At 38.8% G+C, this 24,027-nt stretch overlaps 2 protein-coding genes across 4 annotated transcripts in view; one reads left to right on the forward strand and one right to left on the reverse strand.

Annotated features, from left to right (window-relative positions):
• Positions 1–24,027, forward strand: part of PPM1E (protein phosphatase, Mg2+/Mn2+ dependent 1E) — a 153,491-nt gene that overhangs the window by 122,900 nt on the left and 6,564 nt on the right. The window contains exons 2-6 of one of the 2 annotated variants that reach the window (XM_019636711.1): positions 7,882–8,000; positions 13,402–13,601; positions 16,788–16,976; positions 19,343–19,486; positions 19,697–19,790. In XM_019636711.1, coding sequence (XP_019492256.1) covers positions 7,882–8,000; positions 13,402–13,601; positions 16,788–16,976; positions 19,343–19,486; positions 19,697–19,790 — 746 coding nt within the window. The remainder of the gene's footprint in view (positions 1–7,881; positions 8,001–13,401; positions 13,602–16,787; positions 16,977–19,342; positions 19,487–19,696; positions 19,791–24,027) is intronic. The other variant, XM_019636712.1, reaches the window with a different exon arrangement.
• Positions 5,251–24,027, reverse strand: part of TRIM37 (tripartite motif containing 37) — a 123,570-nt gene continuing 104,793 nt past the window's right edge. The window contains exon 24 of one of the 2 annotated variants that reach the window (XM_019636709.1): positions 5,251–5,441. In XM_019636709.1, the coding sequence (XP_019492254.1) occupies positions 5,411–5,441 (31 nt within the window). In that variant the 3' untranslated portion in view covers positions 5,251–5,410. The remainder of the gene's footprint in view (positions 5,442–24,027) is intronic. The other variant, XM_019636707.1, reaches the window with a different exon arrangement.

A 24,027-nucleotide genomic window follows, 5' to 3' on the forward strand; every position in this document is an offset into this window, starting at 1 on the left:
TTGTTCAGCATCTTAGCTGTAGAGGGCAGTGTCACTGGCCCTCATATGTGGGATCTGAACCAGGGCCCTCTGGCGTCCCAAGCCAGTTCTTAACCATCCCGCCTCTCAGCCGGCCCAAGAACAGTTTTTTTATAAGGACACTAATCCCATTCATGAGGGCTCAACTCTGATGACCTAATCACCTTCCAAAGGTTCCACCTCCAAACACCATCACTTTGGGGGTTAGAATTTGAACACATGAATTTGGGAAGGGGTGGGGGTATAATCTTTCAGTCCATAACAATGATTGAACATCTTCATCCTTAAATGTTGCTCCCAGATATACTGTATGGCTGTTTAACTGTCTAATTTGGGAAAAGACTGATTTAAAATAGAACAAAATAATTTGTATAAACATTGACAAATACTGAACTGTTGAAGGTCATTAGAATGCAGTTGTATTTTTAATAATTCAAAATCTTCTACTAAGCATGTTTTGGGCTGTCATTATTTTTGAAATGGAATTAAAGAGTCAAGATTGACCTACCCAGATAAATATTTTGAAGATAAAGAAGACACTAACCAATGTTAGTAGGGAAGAGTAGTCAGAACATTCATGGATCTGAGTTTTATGTATTTTCTGTGTGTGTCTGAAGAATACTTATTGTTAGCTTAAAGTAAAACCTGTGCTTTGTTTACAGACTTCAGTTTATGAAGCTTAATAGAGCCTGATTTTTGCTTTACAACATATAACATTGAGAAAGTCCATGTACACAGAAATTCAAATATGTATTCATCTATTCATTAACAAATAGCTTTAGTGCAATAGAATGTTTTATGTGACTAGAATTAAAAATTCAAACTAAATGGACCCCTAATTAATATCTCAACATTGTTCAATCGTATTTATGCATATAGTTTATATGACTTAGACATAAACTTAAGGATTTTATTTTTATCCAGGAATATGTAAAGTCTGTACTTTGATACCTAAAACAAACAAGAAAGTAACAAGTTGGTATGAAAACACATTTCCTTTTGTTCGCAGGATGTGAATTACTTGAAGATAGGAATGGTAAGCTCCTCAGATATATGTTATATTTAAATAGCAAAGTCTCATTCTTGGACTGTATTTGAAGGCCTAACAAGATTAATTTGACTTTAAAAGAGCCAGTCTCCCAAAATGACACATACTGCAAAAGGTTAAAATTTTCTGATTATACTCTACTTCAGCAACGTTCTCAATATTATAACATTTGTAACCCCAGTTCTCCAAACTGCTAAGAGTTTTGGCCCTTCTCTGAGATTTGCTGTGTAATACATTTGCCTAACTTTAAAACCTTCTGTATCAAGATTTTTCAAGCATTGAATGAGAAATGCTGAACAAAAAGCAGTTTGCTATGTTATTATCATCATGTTAGGCACTCCTGGTAATTTGCTTTTAAAATGACAAGCTTTAATGATAAGCTTTTATTTGAGTTGTATCAAATACTCTCTGATGTGACTGTTTTAAAATATATTTGCAATTCTGATTTCTTTTTTTTACAATAACTTTCAAATCAGAGTCAAAATCAGAACTTATTCTGCTAAAGTGTTATAGCTTTCTGACATGTAGGAATAGTTGATGTGGGTGAAGTGTCTAGCTTGATGTTTTATATCTAACTATTAGTCAGCTAATCCTCCTCCCTACTTCACTGAAAATATTTTCATTCTGTCTGACAAAAAGTAAAAAATTACATTAACTGTGACTAAAAATGTATTGCAGATGACACATTAATGAGACTAATGGGTTCTTGCCTTATACTCTCAAGTTTTCAGTCGTACCTTTGGTGAACCTACACCCAGCTAGTTGAATAATTACACAAAAGATATCCTTTTGTTTTTTTTAACTGTGGTAGGAAAAATTACAATAAAGGTTTCCAGATAATTTTTTTATATAAACTTTAAAACAAAGAAAAGAACCGAGTAAATATTATAACTATATACTAAAAGTCCACCTAGGCAAACTATTTGGATGTGTCCAGTTAATCAAAGTAAAGCATGATCAAAAGGTAAAGACAAGCAATGTTTATAAAGAGTTTAGGTCTATGAAGGAAAGTTTTGACTCATAAGGAAAAATTTAGTTAACTTAGCATGAAAGGAGAAATGCTAATATTGTTTATAAAGCATTTGGATTTTAAAGGATGCCACCAATTTATTTTGTAATTATTAAAGGGCAGTGGCTTTCAAAAAATTTTTTCATCGTAATCAGGATTCAGTATACACTTACATATATATCTGGAATACTTCACCTTACCTCATATACCCTATTCTATTTCCTTAAAAAAAATACTGGTCACAATTCATAATTTGATTTTATTACCCACTAATGGATCATCAGCTACAATTTGAAAAATACTGATGAACGATAAAGAGAATGTTCTAAGTTTTTTTTCCCCCCCTTAGGGACTTAGAATGTAAACATTGCCACTTTGTTTCTAAACCACCCACCCACTTTTTGGTCTCACCTAAATGTTGTCATCACAAAAATCATTCCACCTCCAAAATCATACAGACAAGCATTCTGTTCTCAGACTAGAACATTCTGCCCTTCTAGGTTATGTGCTCAAGTACTCCCGCTGCAGTTCTTTAATTACATTTAGACCACATTGATTTGCCACTCATATCTGTTCTTTCTTAGCCAACAGTCCATGGTCTAACACTGTAATCACATCCTCAAAAAAGATACTCAATTCCCATATCTCTTCTTCACTTTATGGTACTCACCTTGCAAAACCCCAAATCTTGAAGAACTAGACAATTCTTTTTCCATGTTCCAGCACATGAACATAGACGGGAGATAATCATATAACCAGAAAGACAGGTTTCACTTAAAAATTGTCTCAAACTTTCAGTAATCTCGGCACCGTCTGACAGTCTTCCTGCTCTCTGCTGTGACCATTTTGTATCTCCTTTCTCTTCATCCCTCCTCTCCCATGTGCTTTCTACCCTCACCACTGAGCTGATCATCTCATCCAGTGGTTCTCAAAATGTGGTCCGCAGACCAGCAGCATGAGCGTCGTATGGGAACTTTGTTAGAAATGAAAATTCTTGGGCCCTACTCCAGGCAGACTGAGCCAGAAACTCTGGGGAGGGGCCCAGAAATCTGAGTTTTAACAGGCCTGTGGGTGATTCCGGTGCGAGTAGAAGTTTGAGAACTACTGATCTAGCCTCATGCTTCACTGAGAAGCCATTTTCTAACATGTAAGCTCCAAAGTCAGGGGCCTTTGTCTCTTGTGGGGCCTCGATGTCCTATGCACCAGAACAGTGCCTGCAACAGTCTCAATAAGTTTCTGTTGAATCAAACCATTAGATAGGAACTCCCTTATTTTCCTACTGAGAAATCTAAAAACCTACCTGCATCTGTACCCATTTTCTTCCTTTTTCAACTAAGGAAATGTGCCTCATCCTAGCGGAGGTCAGTATTTCCATAGATAGATGGGATCTCATCCCTCTTTGCCTTCTCAAGAACTTAGTTCCTTTGGTCCTGTGCTCTCTCCTGCATTATCTATCAATCTTTCTCTACTACAAGAGATCATTTCGTTTAGTACAGCTTCTACACCAGTCGAAAACAGCGACACACTTTCCCTGTCCCCATATCCCCTTTCAGTTACTGCCTCACCTCCTTGCCTCCCACTCACTAACCCATTCTGATTCTCTTTCACCTCCGCTATTCAAGAGTTCTTGGCAAAATCAGTGACTTTCCAAAACACCTTTTTTGATATATAATTCACATACCATAAAAGTTACCCATTTAAAGTGTACAATTTAGTGGTTTTAGTATATTCAAAATTGTTTAACCACCACTAAATCTAAGATGTAGAACATTTTCATCCTCCCAAAAAGAAACCCCCTACCCACTAGCAGTTCCTCCCTACTCACCTCACCCTCGGCCCTAGGCTTCCACCACTACTATACTTTCTATTTCTATAGCTTTGCCTATTCTGGACATTTCATATAAATAGAATCCAACACGTGGTCTTTTGTGACTGGCTTTTGTTGCTTACCATGCCTTGGAGGTTCATCCATATTGTAGCATATATCAGCACTTAATCCCTTTTATGGCTGAATAATACTCCATGGTATGAATAGACTGGCTTTTATTTACCCCTAAGCAGTTGATGGACATTTGGTTGTTTCTACTTTTTGGCTATTATGAATAATGCTGTTGTGAACATTCACGTACGAGTTTTTGTGTGGAGATGCTTTTATTTCTCTTGGATATACATCTGTGAGTGGAATGGCTGAGCCATATAATAACTTTGTGTTTAACATTTTTGGAAACTGCCAAAGCAGCTGCACCATTTTATATTCCCACCAGAAATAGATGAGAGCTCCAGTTTTTCTACAGTCACCAACACTTATTACCTCCTTTTTTATTACAGTCAATTCTACTGGGTGAGAAATGGTATCTCACTGTGGTTCTGATTAGCTTTTCCCTAATGACTAATGATGTTGATTATTTTTTCTTGTGCTTGTTGGCCATTTCAATGTCTTCTTTGGAAAAATACCTATTTATAGCCTTTGCCCATTTTTAAATTGGGTTGTCTATTATTGAATTCTAAGAGTTCTTTATATATTCTAGATACCAGTCCCTCATCAAATATATGATTTGCAAATATTTTCTACCATTCTGTGAGTTGTCTTTTCATTTTCTTGATTTGTGGCATGTTTTTAATTTTGATGTAGTCCAGTTTAATTCTTTTTTATTTTGTTGCTTGTGTTTTGGGTGTCATATTTAGGAGAAAACCATTGTCTAATTCAAGGTCATGAGGTTTTACTTCTGTGTTTTCTTTTCAGGTTTTTATAGTTTTAGCTCTATGGTCCATTTTGAGTAAATTTTTATATGTAAGTGTAAGGAGAGTCTAACTTGGTTATTTTGCATGTGGCTATCCAATTGTCCCAGCACCATTTGTGGAACAGACTGTTCTTTCCCCGTTGAATTTTCTTGGTACCCAGTCAGTGATGATTTACATGTTATTAAATTCAATATCCATTTTTTCCCCTAATCTTGACTTCTCAGCAGTATTGACATAGTTGACCATTCCCTCCTTCAAATATTCTACTCTCTTGTTTCTCCTTTTACTTACCTTGCTATTTCTTTTCAGTATTTATAGGTTCCGTATCTTCTACCAGCCTTTTTCTAAATATTGTGTTTTCAGTTACTAAGGCTATGTAATAAATTAGCACAAAACTTAGTGACATAAAACAATCATTTATTACGTTCACAGTTTCTTTGGTCCAGGAACTCAGACGGGACAAAGCAGGGTCAGCTTATCTCTGATCCATGATGTCTGGGGCCCTCCGCTGGAAGACTCAGGCTGAGGACCGGTGTCATCTGAAGGCCTGTGCCATTACGTGTCAGGCAGCTGATAATATTGACAAGGGAGCCTCAGTTCACCTCCACATGAGCCTGTCCATGTCTGGGGGAGGCAGGAGAGGGGAGAGGGAACAGAAAGGGAGGGAGGGAGGGAGAGACAGAGAAGAGAAAGCCAGGGGAAAGTCATGTAGTCTTTTATGACCAAAACTCAGAAATCACACAGCATCACTTTTGTCACTTTTTTTTCCTTAAAGTCTCACATTCAAAGAAGGGGACAGATTGCCTTTCTATGGAATGGTAAGGTTCTTAAAGGGTGTATGGGACCAGAAATATTGCTGTGGCCTTTAGAAAAAACAACCTGCCACAGCCTGTTCTGGCCGCACAGTTCACACCCTCCCCCCAAAGGGTCACCCATTTATGGCATCAGGCTCAGGCTTGAGGTTCAGGATCTCACTGAGGTCAGGTCTAGGTGGTACAGGTGCAGATCCCTTGGGAACAATTTCTTGATGACAGCACCTTGAATGTAGTTCCACTTGATTTGAAAACTTGGGGACCAAGACACAAATTATCTTCCCCCTACCCCACCACTAGCCAACATACCATGGTGAGACATGAGATAAGCTTCCTGTTCCAAAAGGGGAAAACAGGAGACACATGGAAGTCCCTGGTCCATAGCAATTCTCGTTTTATATTCTCCCTATGTGATACATTCTGTTTCCATAGTTCTAAATACCATCCATAAATTCATGACTTCCAAATTTCCTAAAATCTGTGAGCTTCACATTCGAATATCTCATTAACAATTTGACACCTGCACTAGGATATCACACAGATGTTTCCATCTTCACATGCTAAAATGAATTCTTGTTTTCTACTTGACCCCTTTTCCTCCACAAACCTGTTCTTTTCCTGGGTTCTCCATCTAGGTGAATGATGCCACCATTCCCAGACCAACACCCAAACCCAGGACTCAGCCTTGTCTTTTCTCTCCATCTACATCCAACAATCTTTCTCCAAAATATACTTTACATTCTTTCACAATAATTTCATTGGTCACCCTCCTACATTCTTGCTCCCTTCCAATTTCCTTTGACACAGCAAAGTAATATTTTAATTCACGTCTGCTTATGGCATTCTCTTGCTCACAATCTTCTGTGACTTCCCACTGCACTTGGAGTAAAATCCAAATTCCTTACTATGCTCTACAAGGTCCATATAACTGATCTTCGCCTGTTCCTCTGACCTATTCCCTGCTGTTTTCTCCCTTACCCACTACGTCTTCTCTGGGCTTCTTTCAGTTCCTCAAACATACCAAGCTCTCAGAAATAGTCTGTACACATGCTATTTTCTCTGCCTGGAACATTCTCTCCCAGCTTCCCACCCCCACACACCTGAGGCTTTCTCATCCTTAAGGTACGGCATTCTTGGCCGTTTTTAGTATGTACCTATCCCCTCTTATTCTCTATCACTGTATCCTGTTTCCTTTATAAAACCTGTCCCAATGTTGTTATATCCTATTTGATTACTTATTTATCATCTGTCTTCCTAATGATCAATGATCTTTTAGAAGAAAGATCTTGATCAAGAGGGGGGAATGATAAAGTGAACTGGCATCTTAAGATGCTTAACCATTGAGTCAGGAGGACTATGGGTGGTGCTGGGCCCCTCCCTTGTTAACGCTATAATCCTGACTTCCCATTTATCCTTATGGTAATTTCTGGGGGAGGATAATAATAAAGGGATTAGCCATCTTGGAAGCCGGGTCTTTTTTTTTTTTTAAGATTTTATTGGGGAATTGGTGTAGGGAACAGCATTGGGGAATTGGGGAAGGGGAACAGACAAGTGGCTGTCCTTTTGTTCTTCAGTCTAGTTGTGGAGGACATCGCTTTACTGGCCCATGTTGGTATTATCATTGCACTCTTCCCGGGTGCAGTCACTCACCGACCATTGGATAGCCGCTCACGGTGGGTCAGGGCAGCTCACGAAAGCACACACCAGCTGCCGGCCAGCCCCACTGCAGCCTATGCCATCACCGGCGACTCACGGCAGCCCAGCTTCAGGTCAAGCTGTTGTTCACCATCTTAGCTGTAGAGGGCGCAGCATCACTGGTCCTCCTGTGGGATCTGAACCGGGGCCCTGCTGCTCAGAGCTGGTGTCCCAAGCCAACTCCTAATCAACGCGCCACTTGGCGGCCCTGGAACCCGGGTTTTTTTTCCCTACATGTGGGTTACTGGTTGGAGCCTGTGTCAGAGCTGTGCATTCTCGCACAGCGGTGGTGGTCTTGCTTCTTTTTCTTTTCCCAAATAAACCTTTTCTTTTGTGGTTTACTTGGAAACTTATTTTTCGCCAGTCAACACTAACTAGATTATATGCCCCACTAGGTCAGGGCCTATGTCTGCTTGTGTTACAGGGCCTAGCACATAATATGCACTCAATAAATGTGAATATTGTTTAAAGGTATAATTTTTTTATGAGGTAGAGGTAATATGTTAAGAATAATGTTGAATGTATTATTTCCTGATTCTTTTATTTTTCTCTTTCAGTAACTGCCCTTCCTTTTTGGCTGCTGCTTTGGCCAGAGCCACATCAGATGAAGTCCTTCAGAGTGACCTTTCTGCACACTACATCCCCAAGGAAACGGATGGCACAGAAGGAACTGTGGGTGAGTACTTTCCTACATCATGTGAAGAAAACAGGAAAGATGAATGAGTGAGGGGAGACAGAGTTTGAGAATAAGTATTTAAAAATTTTAGCTTACCTTTAAGAATCCAAGTAAAAAACCAGATATAAAAATTCAAGGACTCTGTAACAAAACTTCTCAATAATTATATTAAATTTTATATCAACCAATAAATAGAGCTCTTTATGACAGTCAGACAACATGTGATTTAATTGCATGGATCACTGTACTTCTTTTATCCAGGCAAATTATGAGGTTTTACTTATTAAGGCAGGCATATTTATGAATGTATTAGACTGATACATATTTGATATGCTCTAAAGAAATACCGATTTTTGTAAAAATTGAAGAATTACTAAAAATTGTTAAGGAATTTTAATATTTCATTGTTCTATTTTAAGCATTTGCCTTGAAATATGGTGCATAAGGAGCAAAGCATATATTAATGAGTTACAGTAGCTAGATTCCAGAGAATGTGAGGCAGATACAAGCATTCCTGTTCCTCCTTTATGTCTCTAGATCATTTTTGACAGAAAATGGGCAAGGAAGGAATTCCTGTGCTTGTTTTTTACTGAGAGTAATTGATTCACTTGGAAACAAATTGTTCCAACGTCAAGTTGGATGGAATCCTGCTACAAAGCATTGGTCTTTCCTCTGGAACTGATGCATGAAGTAAAAGCCCTGTAATGAAAAGATGAGGGAGAGTAAATTCTGCTTCACCGCAGCCAGGCTGATGGCTGACTCAGCTCCAGCTCAGCTCAGTGATATTAACGACTGATGAGTAATTTACAGCTGTGAGGGGGTGGACTACTACTTTGAACAACTTTCTTTTTTTTCACACCCTTTTCAATTTTATTTTTCTGTTTCAAGCAGCAATTATTTATATACTAATGTTCAACACCACTCCCTGCAGAAGGAGAATACTTAAAGTAGCAAGATTGAAGGACTGCCCTACATGCCGACTTTGGAAGAATTTTCTGAACCCCCAGAAGATAGCAAAAGTGAAATGAAGGGTGTTTCTTTTGGTGGATATCACTGCTCCTTCAGTTTATGTTTTTTCCAAGAGATTACCCAGTAATGTCTCCATGCCACTGCTGTGATTCAAAATGATCTATTATAATTCTCGACTATTTGCAAGTCCTTAACCTGTTTAACCCAAATCACTCAGTGTGAACTGCACTGAGGAGCATCTCTACAGGGCATGTTGTATTTCTCCACATAGCAGAGTGGGAAATGAGAATACTGAATAAGGCCTGCTGTCACTGGTGGAAAGGTATGAAGTTCTCACTGAAATGCTTCTTGTCTCGCCTGTTAGTTGTTTCCAAAAACAGTTTTGTAAAAAAATCCTTAAAGTTCTTTTCATGTTTACATCATCCGTGACAGAATGTTTGCTAAACAACCTTGCATATCTGTTGGTACAAATTTAGTTTAGCAGATGTAACTCCTGACTAGAAAACCTAAAATCAATTTCAGGTTGAAATATCCCAATGTAAAAATCAAAAAGAAGAAGGGGAAAATGATCACTAATACAAAGGAAATTAAAAGAATTTTTTAAACTTTGTGTGAATAAATTTGAAAACCTGGGCATTTTCTAGAAAAATACAAATTAACAAAGAAAGAGATTGAGAAGATTGTTAAGGAGCTATCTTTCCAAAAGGACAAGGAGTAGATGATTCTGCAGGTGAACAATCAAAGACAGAAAATTCCAGTGCTTTTTAAAGTGAATTATTCAATTGCATAGAGAAAGAAGGAAGTTTGGCACAGCATAATAGTGATACCAATACTCGTCTAAGACAAAATTAAAAAATGAAATGAGATCAATCTTAGTAATCAATATTAAACATATTAGGTAAAGTATTTGTACATTAAGTACAACAGTTAATTCATTTGATGAGTATTTTATTTGGGGCCTACCTTGTACTTGGCACTATGCTAGGTAAACAGCAGTGAACAAAACAAAAATATTGGGAAATCGATTAGCATACTTTATATATTAATAGGTCAAAAGAAAAAAAACCAGAAAAATCTCTAAAGATGCCCAAAGATGCCCATTTGATAAAATTCAATACACATTCCTTATTTTTAAACATATACTTAATAAAGTAGGACTAGATGGATACATTTTGGACATTGTAGGACAAAATATGGCTCAACCGAAAATCTAGCATTTATGCTTGATGTATACTCAAGAATTATTCGGTTGCAAAGTCACCACCAACACAACTGAAATTGGCTTCAGCAAAACAGAATTTATTGGCTACCCTTCAAGGTAAGAGCTACACAGCTAGATTCAAGGCTTCACATAATGTCATCAGAACCTGGAAACACTCCAACTCTCAGCTGTACTCTTTTTCATTTTGATTTTATTTTCAGGCTCCATACGGTGGCAAAACGACTGCTAGGAGCGCCAGGTCTTCAGCTGCCCAAGTTCAAATCAAGCAAGGAAAATAAGAGTAACTTTACTCCGTGGCTCTTAACATGTCACAGGTTTTAATCAGCCTAGCTTGGATTATTTCCCATTCCTGAACCAATCACTATGGCCAGAGGGGTGTGAGTCTCTTAATTGGCCAGACCTGAATCACCTTTTACCCCTAGATATGCATGGACTGAAAGTAGAGAAGGAATGTTCCTGGTAGAAAGAGGAATGTTTGCTGGGTGGCAAATAACACATTAAAGCAAAGTTCTGACTCAAAATACCAAGTAAAAATAACTAGGAATTGAATTCATTAATATGAAACCTATATTAAAATTCTATTGAGCAATATAAAAGGATTCAAATTAGTGAAACAATGTAACTTGTTCCTGGATTAAGATTCCTTACGAAAAACATGTCATTTTTCCCAAATTATAAATTCAGTGTGATCCGAAACACAATGGCAACTGATTTCCCCTCTAAAACTTGGCAAAAAAAATTGGCAAAATAACTTCATCTGGAAGAATAAACATGTCAAAGTAAAGTGACATCTTTAAAATTACGACTAATAGGTAGGAAAACTTGTCCTTCTGATATTATATATAAAGTTATAGTAATTTTAAAAGAATGGCACCATTTTAGAAATAGATGGAAAGATCGGTGAAGCGGAGGAGATGATCAAGCATACAAATATTTTAACATTTTAATGATTAATTTATATGTTTGCATATTCATTTATTCAATAAACATCTACTGAGCCCTGCTATCTGCTAGGTACTGTACTATGACTAATCAAGGAAAATTAAGACAGTCTCTATCTGCAGTCTTATTTAGGAAATGTAGGGCATGGGTGTTCAGAGTCAGACTGAAAATGGCTTCACCTGTTTGTGAAATATTCCAGAGACACAGAATGTAGCCAGTACCCCCCAAAATGTTATCTATTGTTACAAAATGCAGTAAGAGCTACAATAGATGTGTGAACAAAGTGTAACGGGAACATAAGAAAAGGATCAACCGGGAGGGGTGAATATTAGTGGGAGCTGGTATTTCTTCCCCTAACCATTTTAATCTGTCTACACCAGCACTGTCCAGTAGACAGCACAATGATGGAAATGTTCTCTACCTGTTTTCCAGTGTGGTAGCCACTAGCCATATGCAGTTATTGAACACTAGAAGTATAGCTAATGTGACCCAAAACCGAATTTTAACTTTAATTTTAATTAATTTAAAATTAAATAGCCACATGTAGCTAGGAAGCTACCTTATTATGATAGTCCAGGTCTATATAATAAGAGTCATATACAAACCAAAGAATGATACAGTGGTTTATATTATTATCTGGAAGTTTAGAAACTATCCTGATAGTTAACATCAGTTATTTGTTTCACTCCACCCCATTTTCCCTCCGAGTTTCTGAATTCACGTATTGTTTGGCAATCCTCTGTTGTGACTGAGTCAAATGCACACAAATGCAGGATCTGAATTTGGGGGTGGTACTGCTGCAGAGACCACAGAGGTGGAGTAATACCAGTAGGTCATTACTGGCTAAAACAAAGGCCGGAGATGCTCAAAACAATCAAAATGTTGGGTTGTCTGTTTGGCCTCAGTTTCCCTCTTACACACACGTCCTCAGGTTTTATTTGCTCTTTGAACTTTTCTCTTTCAGATACACCGTTGATTTTCTGTTATATAAAAATGTCAAGGGGCCAAAGCCACAAAACATGGTTTACCACTCTGTATTATGTTAATGAGGAAAAAAGCAACAAAAACCTTGAGATCAGTTTTCTGAACACAGTCATTTGAAAAAGAATTTTGAATAAGAAAACAGGTAAATGTAGTCACAGATTAAGGCAATGACAGGGCAAGGAATATAAAATGAGAATGTTAAGTTCCCAAGTTGTTCTAGAACATTCTTCTTTGGAATTTGTGTTCTAGATTGGAGGAGGTATGCACAGCCATTTCCCATCTGGCACACATTTTCTCAGGCTGTCACACTATATTTGATTTAGTAAAGTTAAAATTTTTTTTTTTTTTACCTGGGATATAGGAGGAACCACTAAAATACTGTCCTAAGAAAACGTGATCTCCCTTGGTTATTTCCATAGCTGCAACTTGAGTAGAGGACAGCTTGACTGGAGATGATCAATCTGGTCAGTACTATTTAGCGTTGCTTAAAGGGCTTTCCCATCTGTCTATCCACTGAGGGATGCAAGTCAGCCTCAGCTGTCACCCAGGCTACTCCACTTAACAGGTCATGTAGCAGACTGAAATAGTCTAGGGTTATACACATAGAATTTAAGTACTTTTTTTCCTTAGAGAAATATAAAACTCTTAACTCATTTGCTAAATTATTTAAGTTACTGCTTAGCACGTTAATTAAAAATACATCAACTAAAATTTAGTTCCAAATTATGATCACTTACAGGAGAGAAAAGTTGGGGAACTGGAAGGAGATAAAGAGGTCAGAAAGAAAGCGAGACAAAGACAAATGTATAATCAAGGCAAACTCTTATTCCTGTAGTTTGTAAATAAATAATCTGTTTTCATATTCCAATTAACTGGATAACCACTGTTCCTATTTCAGGCATTCTAAGCATAGGGGGCTGGCTCTCCCAATGATAACCATGGCAGCCAACCAGAAGGGAACCAGCACTCTGAACTCGATAGCAGTGGCCTGAGCACTTCACAGGCGAGAATAAGTCCAGCCCAGGAAAAGATCCAGCCCTGACCAGAGGTTTTTCTCCTCAGGACCTAAGGATTATTTTAGTGGTGGCTGCTGGCTGATGATTTTTCTGTTAGATAGGTTGTCATTTTCTCTCTCCAGAATCAACATTTCATTTCTCTTGAGAAGGGGGAATGTCTTCCTTTAAGAAGGAGCTTGACTAATGTGACCTACTTCTGTCTTGACCAATCAGGCAAGTGAAAAGCAGTTTTTACAAGGCTCTTCATTGCGGGTTCTGTTTCTTTCAGAGATTGAGACAGTGAAATTGGCCCGTTCTGTCTTCAGCAAACTGCACGAGATTTGCTGCAGCTGGGTGAAAGACTTCCCTCTCCGCAGGAGGCCCCAGCTTTATTATGAGACGTCAATCCATGCCATCAAAAACATGCGCAGGAAAATGGAGGACAAACATGTCTGCATTCCTGACTTTAATATGCTCTTCAACCTAGAGGTAAAGGGCACTTCTGAAGAGTCAATGAGATTTAAAAAGCAAAACAAACATCCTCCTGGTCCTGTTTGCTAACAGGAAAACCCACAGTATACTTCTAGTAGCTCTCTCTGATAGGCTGGAATGGGGCTCAGGGCAAGGTGGCACAGGTGTGCGTGCATCAGATAACAGGAAAGGACCCAGTCTGTTATTTGAATAGGTAATGAGTTTACGTGGTTTTAGAACTGGAAAATAAAATCTCTCTCATCCTTGTCTCACTCCGTTCCCCTCCAGGAAGGCAAGAGAATTATCAGTTTCTTGTGTAACCTTCCAGAGCTATTCTATAAACATACCTACAAGCCAAGAAGAAATTTGTTGTTATCTTAACAAAGCTGTTTTATAAGGAAACTACTTTGATAGTATAATCAAATGGCATTTATTAAATTCCCACATTACTATGTTGCTGAAGCAACACGAAACAGAAACATAAAAGAATGAATCTGAGACTGAGATTTCTGGTTTCATGTGGTTTTCTTTTCTTAAATCTCGGTTTCTGAGATAGGAAAGTAGCTGGAATTGCATTTCATGAATCTCTGTGACTGACAAATTGGATCATATGAGCCTTGTCAACTTAATAACCGTTTTCTTGTTATCATCCTCTTCTCTTTTTATTAAGTGTATTATGTTAATGCAAACAGAGGTAGGTTTGTTTCCTTTGCCTGTCACTTGCCTCTTCACTCAAGTCCATAACTTAGAAATTACAATGCAGTAATTTTTACAAAGCACAGTATTTCCTTTATTTAGCAGCTAAATTTAAATTTTAGCTGACTGTTAAGTTCTGATAAGCAGTGATGGTGGGTTGATAATTGGCGCTTATTTTACTAAGATAGATCAGGTGGTACCTGTTTCCAAATGTTACCTTGCAAATTAACCCAAAAGACTGTCACGTGATAAACAATCCTTTATACCACTACACCCACTTGAAGATTATATTCAGGTTTGAGGGTATTATTGCCATTGGTTGACTTGGTTGGTTTTCATTTTGCCTCAAAATCAGTTGAAAGGCCTAACTCAAAAAGGAACACCTTGCTATAGTGAAACAGGCTTTGAGGGCAATTTGGCAACACATTCTTAGAACCTTGTAAATTGACATACCCCTTGATCTGGTCATTTCTCTTTTAATTTTATAAGAAACAGAAATGCATAAGTCTTACCTATATGTTTTGTTTGACATAAATATTTTACACAACACTGTCAATAATAAAAAATTGTAAATGATCTACATCATTACACATAGGGAATGGTAACTGTGGTATGCTCCTAAGATGTACAGTATGTGCCCATTTAGTTATGTCTTTGGGTAATGACATGGGGGAAATGCTAATGATATAATAAATGACAAAAAGCAGGATATAAAATTCTATGTACAGTATGATCCTACTTTTATTTAAAAATGTATATATAGAGAAAAATGACTAGTTATCTGTGGATGGTGGGATTATAATTTACTTCTTTACACTTCTTTATTAGTCCAAACCTGCATACATTATATTTACAATGTGAAACATCAGTATCTTTTTCAATTTAAGAAGCTATACTGATTATTTAAAGAGATCCATTTGGCTCCCTTCTGTTTCTTCTGATGCTATATTAAGAAATCTCCCCCCCCCCCAATCTCCCATTGTTTAGTTATAGTCTCACACCCCCACAGAGATATTACTGCCCCTCCCTTTTGTGCTAATCCCACAACAGCTTAGTCATCATTTAAAAACTGCTTGTATCTGCTGGTTTGCAATTTTACCCTTGTCCTGCCAACTGGGTTGTTTAAAAATGAGTACTACACTTCAGTACGGGTAGAAATGCTATTATACATGTCAGGACTTTTTTTCTAGGTACTTTAATCAGTCAATCTCTGATGGCATTATATATATATATATATATTGGGTTGTCGGAAAAGTCAGGACATATTTTTTCTCTTTTTTTTGTTGCAAAAATGCGTCATGACTTTTCCGACAACCCAATTAGATGGTGTTGATTACATTGCTGTATTAGCTAATTATAGATTAGATATAGATTTCCTAATATTTGGGTATTATCATTACTCTACGGACATTTATATGTGGTACTTTTGTAAATGTAGCATACCCTTTAAAAGAACTTTTTCAAAGCACAAATATACCTGTTGTTGACCAAATCCCCAAGAGATGGTAACTCATCGCTACCTAACAGATGGGAAAACAAGCACAAGAAAATGGTATGATTTATTTTGTATGCTTGATTTACTTTGAATGACAGGACCTGGACTCATCCGAGCTCCTAGAGCCTAAGGAATGTCAAAGACAAAGTCATTCCCTACTGTTGCCTAAAGGGAGTCCAGGACTCGGTGAGAGTTCAGTGAGCTACAGGTCTGAGCTCGGACTGTGATTTAAACACTTGAGCTGAAGATGAAGAAGCAAACTCCTGACGGTTTTCATGAGACCTTGTGATTAGGCTGCCTTTGTCAGGACAGAGCACAGGCTTGGCAGACCCTCCTCTGGCAGTTGTTTTAGCGCTTCAGGCAGTGGGTGGGCCAGGAAATGTGAAGCTAAGCCTGGATAAGGGACCAGGTCAAGTGTAACGGGGCATTTGGACATCCGATGGGTTCAAGTTTTGCTAACCTGTTTAGACTGTTATTTATGGTGAGGATTGTGATCATGAATGACTTTTGAAGGAGATATTATAGTTCAGAAGTATGTGTGTGCTTTTATGATCTCCGTGTATGTTCAACAACATAACATAATTGGCCTTGTGCTGGAAGGCGATTATTTCCTTTTGTTCTCAGTTTCTATTAAAATACTTTTTGGAAAAAATACTCAATCCATAACGGCTTTTGTTCAATTCCTCCTAATTTCTCTTTTCTCCCTCTCCCCTCAAAATTGCAGCAGCAATTTTGAAGCAAATGTATGTGGGTGGTTTCCATGGTACAAGACAACAGCTTTCAGAGGGCACCTCAGCCTGAGCTAATTGGGCATGATGTGTTCGCGTTCTGGTGTGTAAGCAGGTGCCCTAATATTGCAGGTATTTTAGCAGCTGATGAGGCATGTCAGAAAAGGGAAAGATTTAGTCTATCTGGGTGGCAAATGCAGTGGAGGATGGGCTACGGCGCAGGCACTGGCTCATTTGAATCACGTTATGCCTAACTCCCGTAACTGTTTCTGCTTCTGTTAACAGGACCAGGAAGAACAAGCTTACTTTGCCGTGTTTGATGGCCATGGGGGAGTGGATGCTGCCATCTATGCCTCCGTTCACCTGCACGTTAACTTAGTCCGCCAGGAGATGTTCCCCCACGACCCTGCCGAGGCCCTGTGCCGGGCCTTCCGGGTCACTGATGAACGGTTTGTGCAGAAAGCAGCCAGGGAGGTAGGCATTTTCTCATGAATTCTAGCCACGAGTGCACTAGCTGAGCTCGCCTTGGTCTGGGGCTAAAGGGCTATTTTGGATTTTCTCGTTTTGGGCAGGCATTATTTAAAGTTCTCTTCCAAATTGTATTCTTGACCCATAGTACTGGGTTCTGTTGTAGTTCTAATTCTGTTTCCAGGAAGAGTTTTGGTGGGGTGCTATGACGTACGGTAGAGAAACTCCCAAGCTATAATTTTCTAGAAAGGCAATCCATTGCTGGATCAGGCAGGTGAGTCTTATCTTTCTTATTCACCATCGCCTGCCAGGTTCACACCAGGACCATCTCTCCAAGCAGACTTTTGCTGATGAAATCTGAATATGGTGATTAAAACAATGGTCTAAAAAAGAAACAGAAGCTGGGATTACTCCCATACATTTGGTTCTAAATGGTTGGCAGTGTTTCACTGTGTCTCTCTTGAGGGAAAATTTGCTTGGAGAGAGTGAATCCTTAGATGATCCTTGAACTGATTTTCTCTTAACAGGAAGAACAGTTCACACTCACGTCCTAATTGCTTAGGGGTAATCAGGCTTAAGGTGTTTATTCTGAATGAATGACAGGGGTTCTATATGAAGATCTAGAAGTAAAAATTTTAATCTAATTATCATTCTGGGTGTTGGTACATAATTATAGTACTCTATGTTCATTTCTAACTGGGGGCCAATCAAAAGAGAATAATTTTTAAGAGTAATTACCGAATTATATACACACAGAAAATCAGAATCCTGTACTATGACCGAAACATTAACTCTTTTGAAAGGACTTGGAGGGCACAGGGTAATCATTTTAAGCCATTCCCTTGATCTCATAGTTAAGTATAGTAGTGGGGCTTGGAATTAATGAAACAATAACTCAGAACTATTTGGTACTAAGCAAGAGAAATATTCTGTATCTCCCCACCCGCAACCCAAGTTTAGGTTAATATGCAAATCCAACAACGGTCACCACTAAGGTCTACATATAGAGGCAGGGCTAGAAAACAAGATAAAATTGTTGACCTCAGACCTTCCAATCTCTCAAGGGCCAGCACTGCGTGGCTATCTGCCGTGGAGCTGCTGGCTGTCATCATCCTGACTGAGGACAGAACCTGCTGAGAGGTGATCTGTCATCACCCACGTGAAACTAAGAGAATCACGGGTCTTCCTCATCCTCTATCCCTTTTCCTGTGTCCTCAAAATTAGGGCTTTTCTGACCATGTCACCTCATTTGCTTTGCCAGTGAGCCTAGTGTCCCCCAGTCCTGCCAACAATTCTCTTGAATAATTTAGGTTTGTCTCAGCAGTTCCTTTTCTCCTTGTGCTTCCATGTGCTGCTAACTGCTGGGAAGAAAGTAGCTATTCCTGTTGTGAGGCAGCCCTGCCTCCTGTTCTCTCCAGGGCATATGCACTCAAGTGTCTTTATCATGTGTTCCAGGGGGCTGAGTTTTTGAACAGTCTGTGTGGGAAGACATTTTATTGGTGGGTGAGGATTTATAACAAACTTTCCCTATATAGGGAAAAGGAGAAGTTGTTTTTCTCATTGGCTACAAGGGGCCTTTTACTACCCTCGACGCACTGGTTCTAATTTAGGCTAAGTCCTTAGTAACAGAAAGTCATGCTCATTTGGTGGTGACTCATGTCAAGTGGAGATGTCATCTCAGTATATTAGTATCAAGAGCATTAAGTACAGTGGTACTGAGCTACTGCAGTGAAATTCCAGGCTGTTAGTTCTTTATGCAATGTTCCACAAGCAAAAGCCCCTAAAATTATTGTAGAGGAGTTTTTTTGTTTGCGATATAAGTATCTTACCACTCCAGGGAATGTATGTTATCTCTTGGCTCCTCTCTTAATATCCAGAGTATGGGAGCATTTATGTAGCAGTCAGATGCTTTATATGTTATTTTGTAAAGCTAGGACTCTCCCCCTAGACATACAGTAGGTCAGTAACGAAACAGGGACCAGAATATGGTTATCTGTACTCTTAGGGTTGATGTAATGGATTCGGCACTGGACTAGGAGGAAAAAGAATCTCATTTCTCTTTTGTGTACTAATCATTTACCTGCCCTTGGACAAGTCACACAACCTGCCGTCGTTTTCTTATCTGTGTATAAAATAGAATCATCATCATCCCCGTCTTGCATATCACAGATCAAACGGGTCTGTGTGTGTGCACACATAAATACATATAAAATAAGATATTTGAATTAAATAGGAATTGCTGTGTATTTGTGAAATCGAATTAATAGTCTAGCTCCCAAATGAAATGTCTGTATCAACTATAAATTGCTCTCAATGAGAATTTGATATCTATTTATTTTTACTGACTCTAGTTTTATTTAAACTATTTCCAGAGCTTAAGATGTGGGACCACAGGAGTGGTGACCTTTATCAGAGGCAACATGCTACATGTGGCCTGGGTGGGTGATTCCCAGGTTATGCTTGTGAGAAAGGGCCAAGCTGTTGAACTAATGAAGCCACACAAACCGGACAGGGAGGTAAGTATGGTCTGTTCCACAAAGGCAGTTTTTTAGTTAATTAAGATTCACTTAATTACCATAATTATCACTATTATCTCACAACCATGCCCACCTTCCAAAGGAGAAATAAAGAGAAGCTGATGAGTATTATATCTGTTGTTTACTGTTAAGGTAGATGAATAAATCCTGAATCTAATTATTTGCTTCTTTTATTGCATTGCTGTTTAGGATGAAAAGCAGCGAATTGAAGCCCTTGGAGGTTGTGTAGTCTGGTTTGGTGCCTGGAGGGTGAATGGAAGTCTGTCAGTCTCCAGAGCCATTGGTAGGAAAAACCAATTAATTTTTATTTCTCTAAACTGTCCTCTTCTGGCTCATTGTCTTATATTAACTCTGATACAAGGGACCTTGAGATGATAATTTATATTATCAGTGTGCTTATTATTTAAAATAACAGTTGGATGATGCCTCTTTTAGTTATTTGATTTAATTAACCTACTCATTTATATACTTAAGTTCCATTTTAAAAGGGAATTATATTGAGAAATGCAGAACTTACTAGTTTCTGTCCTTTTTTTAAAATGGAAACCTTTAATCTTTGGTACACAAATCCGCTTAAAACCACAATGATCCTCATTTCATTGCGTTTTGGTTCATATTTAGTTTAAATCAGTATTTTCCAGAGAATGGAAGGTCCCCCCCCCCATATTTTACCTTGCAGACTGAAATTTCTTTCAGTGAATTATAAAATGACATAAACAACAGAGAACAAATTCATAGGAGAAACATTGTGCTTTTTAAATGAAAATAACTTTCTATATGAGGAATATAATAATTTGCTAGACAATGCTGGATTTCAAAGAATCTGCTCCCTGGGACCTAAATTCTTCAAAAGAAGCAGAAAGTCAACAAAACTCTATCTAAACCTTGAAAGAGTAAACAGCTGAGGTGACTGGACAAAGTGCAAGTTCAAAAAGTTGAGCTATATATAGTCCTGTTTCTGTCTTTGTTTCACTTTGGCACCTGGGCTTATTATTTTTAGGCTTCGTGGCTTAGCTTCATTTTCTGGTTTTTTGAAAAGAATAAATCAATGTGTGTCTGCCTAGGTGATATGCACACTACTGCAGTTCTTAGTCACTGCCTCCTGAAGAAATGAAGTAGGTTGGTACAGGGATAACACGGATAAATGGAATTCACACCTAATCTCCAAGTTTTGCTTATCATTACCAAAAAATTCCACAACATTAACAAAATCTCAGGGTACTGATTCAGTTTCACCACTGATGTGAGTTCCTCCCCCCCTCCTCTGGTAAGATGCTGGGGGCTGGGGCAAGCTGTGAAGTGGCCCAAATGCAGCAGCCGAAGGCTGAGTGAAAGAAAAATTCTGCAAATGCCTCCTGAGAAACTGAAAGTGGGCTTTCCTTATGACTGAGGGAGTTATTAAGAACTCTGGAATAAGGCCATATAGGGGAAACTTGCCATTTCTAAAACATACCTCCATACAGAATTATTTTTTCACAATTCCAACCAAAGACCTCTTCCTCTTGATCTTCCCGTCTGTGTCAGAGTACCTATCGAGAGGAGTCTTTAATGCCTGCTATAGAACCAGCTGTACTAGAGGACACTCGCTTTTTCTTGTTTCTAAAAATATAACACAAGGGGAAACTACAGCAGGGGAAGGATGCCCTTGAATAAGTGACAGTCTAAGAGAAGAAGGCAGACTTCACAGAGGCAGTGACTTTGGAGTTGGATATGGAGGGTAGTGTTCAGGGGGGAAATGACAGGAATAGGGGAACACACACAAAGGGTGCCTGGCAGAGCAGCCAGTCCAGGAGGCTGCGGCAGAGGGCGAGTCGGAAGAGGGGAGTGTTGATGTCTGATTATGAGGGGCTTTACCAGGTGAATGACCAGGTTTGTGTTGGTAAGATATCTGTAATGATGGCATATGGAAGGCAGACTACAGTAGAAGGCCTAGAGGAGCGATAATTCAGGGGGCTGGTGATAACAGTTTGTTAGAGGAAAGCTAAGCAGGATACAGAGGAGGGTATAAACTGATGAGACAGAAATGACAGTTTGTGGGGAAAGAGAAAAAGCAACTTCCAGGTTTCTGACTTGTGTGACTGAAAAGATAAAGCATTTGTAATAAAGCAGCAGCAACGCTGGGGGTGGGGAGAAGGGCAGATAATGGAGTGCATTTTGGACATATTCTGTATGGCAGGTACCTGTGGGATGTCTTGGAAGAGATCATTTACATGCAGTTGGAAATACAGTTCTGGAGCTTAGCAGAGAGCTCTAAGGTGGAGATAGAGATTTGGGAACTCATCCAGTTTTGACAATCATATTAGCAACCTGTGAAGTGATATATATATATATTATATATTATATATATCTATTAGTTGAAACTATATGCATGGATGACGTTGCCCAGGAAGAATATGCAGCGTGAAGAGGGAGAGACCAAGGATGAGACTCAATATTTAAGGGAGAATAACATAATGAAGTCATGCTTTCTGGGTTTGTATCTTGGATCTGCCACTTTACAAGCTGCGGGGCTAGGGAAGTTGACTTAACTGCGCTGTGTCTATTTGTTCCTTTGTAAAGTGTGAAGAGTAACAGTACCTAATTCATGGAGTTTTTGTATTAAATGGTATACACATGCACCACACGTGGATCCTGCCCACCACAGTCTTAGCACACAGTAATTGTTAGTGCTGTTATCAAGTGAAGGAGCCAGTGAGGAAAACAGAAAAGGGATCAGTCATACAAGCGGGGTATCATAGGAGCTGGGGGAGCGGGTTTCTAGGAGTAAGCAAGCAGTCAACAGGGTCAAGTGCTGCAGGGGTCAAGTGCAAAGTGAGTTAAAAAGAGACCTGGAATTTTGAAAATAGGAAACACAGCAGGTCCTTGAATAATGTTTCGTTCAACGTCATGTCATGATAACATTGATGAGATGCTGTAGGAACTTAACTCTTGTGTATATCAATTAGCCTGTGGTAAACTGGTTTCGTTTTATGTTGTTGCACTCAAAGTCCAAGAGCCTATTGACCACATTAAGTGAGGACTTACTATAATTGGTAACATTTGAGAGAAATGTCTTGGCTTAATAGGTGGAAAAACCGGAACACAATCAGGTGAGGGAAAATGAACACTAACATAGGAGCACATGTAGATTTGGTGGTGAAGGGAAATAGTGTGGTGGCTTGAGGGAAAATCTGATTTGGGAAAGGGTTGCTTTTACTGTTTTTGGGATGAGATTTTAGATCAGACCATGTTTGTAGGAAAAAAAGAAGAGAGCAAGCAGAAGAGAAAGTGAAGATGTGAGAGAGAAGCAGGAGCCCTAGAGAGACAGGTCCAACAGCACAGGATAGCTCTGAGAAGGACGCCTCTGACTCAGAAAATGGTAGCTGATAGAGGTGAATCTCTACAGCTTAAAAGAAGAAATGGGGGGTTGGGGAGGAACTGAGGGAATTCAGGCTGATAAACCTAATTTTCTTTGAAGTAAGAAATTAGGCCATCTCCTGAAATCCAGTAACTTGGAAGAGAGAGTTGAACAATGTGAGATTTGAAAGCTCATGAAATAGGTAGCCAAATAGGGACACGCAGAAGGACTCCTAAGCAGAGTTCAACTCTGCGTAGAAGAAAGAAAATGACACTTAAAGCTTTAGAAAGAAAAAGATTTAAAAATGCTTCTCCCCATAAGCCCTTCAGATTTATGAACCAAAGTTGACAGAAGCATGGTATGTTTCCTAGCATACGGAGAGAGGAGGTTGAAGACAAAAGGATGTTGCCATTTCTACCATGAAATGGATAATCATGCCCTCCTACCAAATTTGGGGGCGAAATGTCATGAATTTGACATCCAACAGTAGAGCAGGTGAAAAGCCAGAATTTTGGCAGCGTTTTCTCTGTGCAAATCTTTGTATGTTCTGTTCTAAACTAACAGTTGCAGTAGTCTTTTAATTGAAACACTAAAACAAGATTTTTGGGAACAGTATGACTCAGATCACATTTATTTTTAGAGCTGGAATTCAGAAAATAATAATGATGATAATAATCCAGTCAGAATAGGGGATGGAGAAATTTGTAAAGTGAATTGGTGGAGGACACTGAAGCCCATGATTGGAAGTTTAATTAGCTTTAACAGGCTAATTAAAAGGTATCATAAAGTGGAGTTGACAAAATCAAAACCAAGGTTGAGGAAAATGGTTCTGGCTACTGTATGAAAAAGATAGTTTTTTACCTTATAGATAAACTAACACAAATAAATATATTTAGTACCTGTTGTTCAGGGTATCCCATCATGCAACCTGCTGGGTAGGACACGTGGCCCTCACTGGCGCTAGCGGTTATCCCTAGGGTTCCTAGTGAGCTTTCTGAGCCTATCTGAGGATTGAACAGGGATGTGAAATGTTGGAGAGAATCTTACTTGGATAGGAAAGAACCTGTAACAGATATTAGAAAGTGATAATACAGCCAGATCACTTAAGTATATTTACTTCATTTTATTTTCCCCCGGTCAGAAAGTTCAGTGTCAGTGTGATGGAAAGGACAGTAACTGATGA

This window comes from Hipposideros armiger, unplaced genomic scaffold (genome assembly GCF_001890085.2).
Source record: "Hipposideros armiger isolate ML-2016 unplaced genomic scaffold, ASM189008v1 scaffold_29, whole genome shotgun sequence".
Taxonomy (NCBI): domain Eukaryota; kingdom Metazoa; phylum Chordata; class Mammalia; order Chiroptera; family Hipposideridae; genus Hipposideros; species Hipposideros armiger.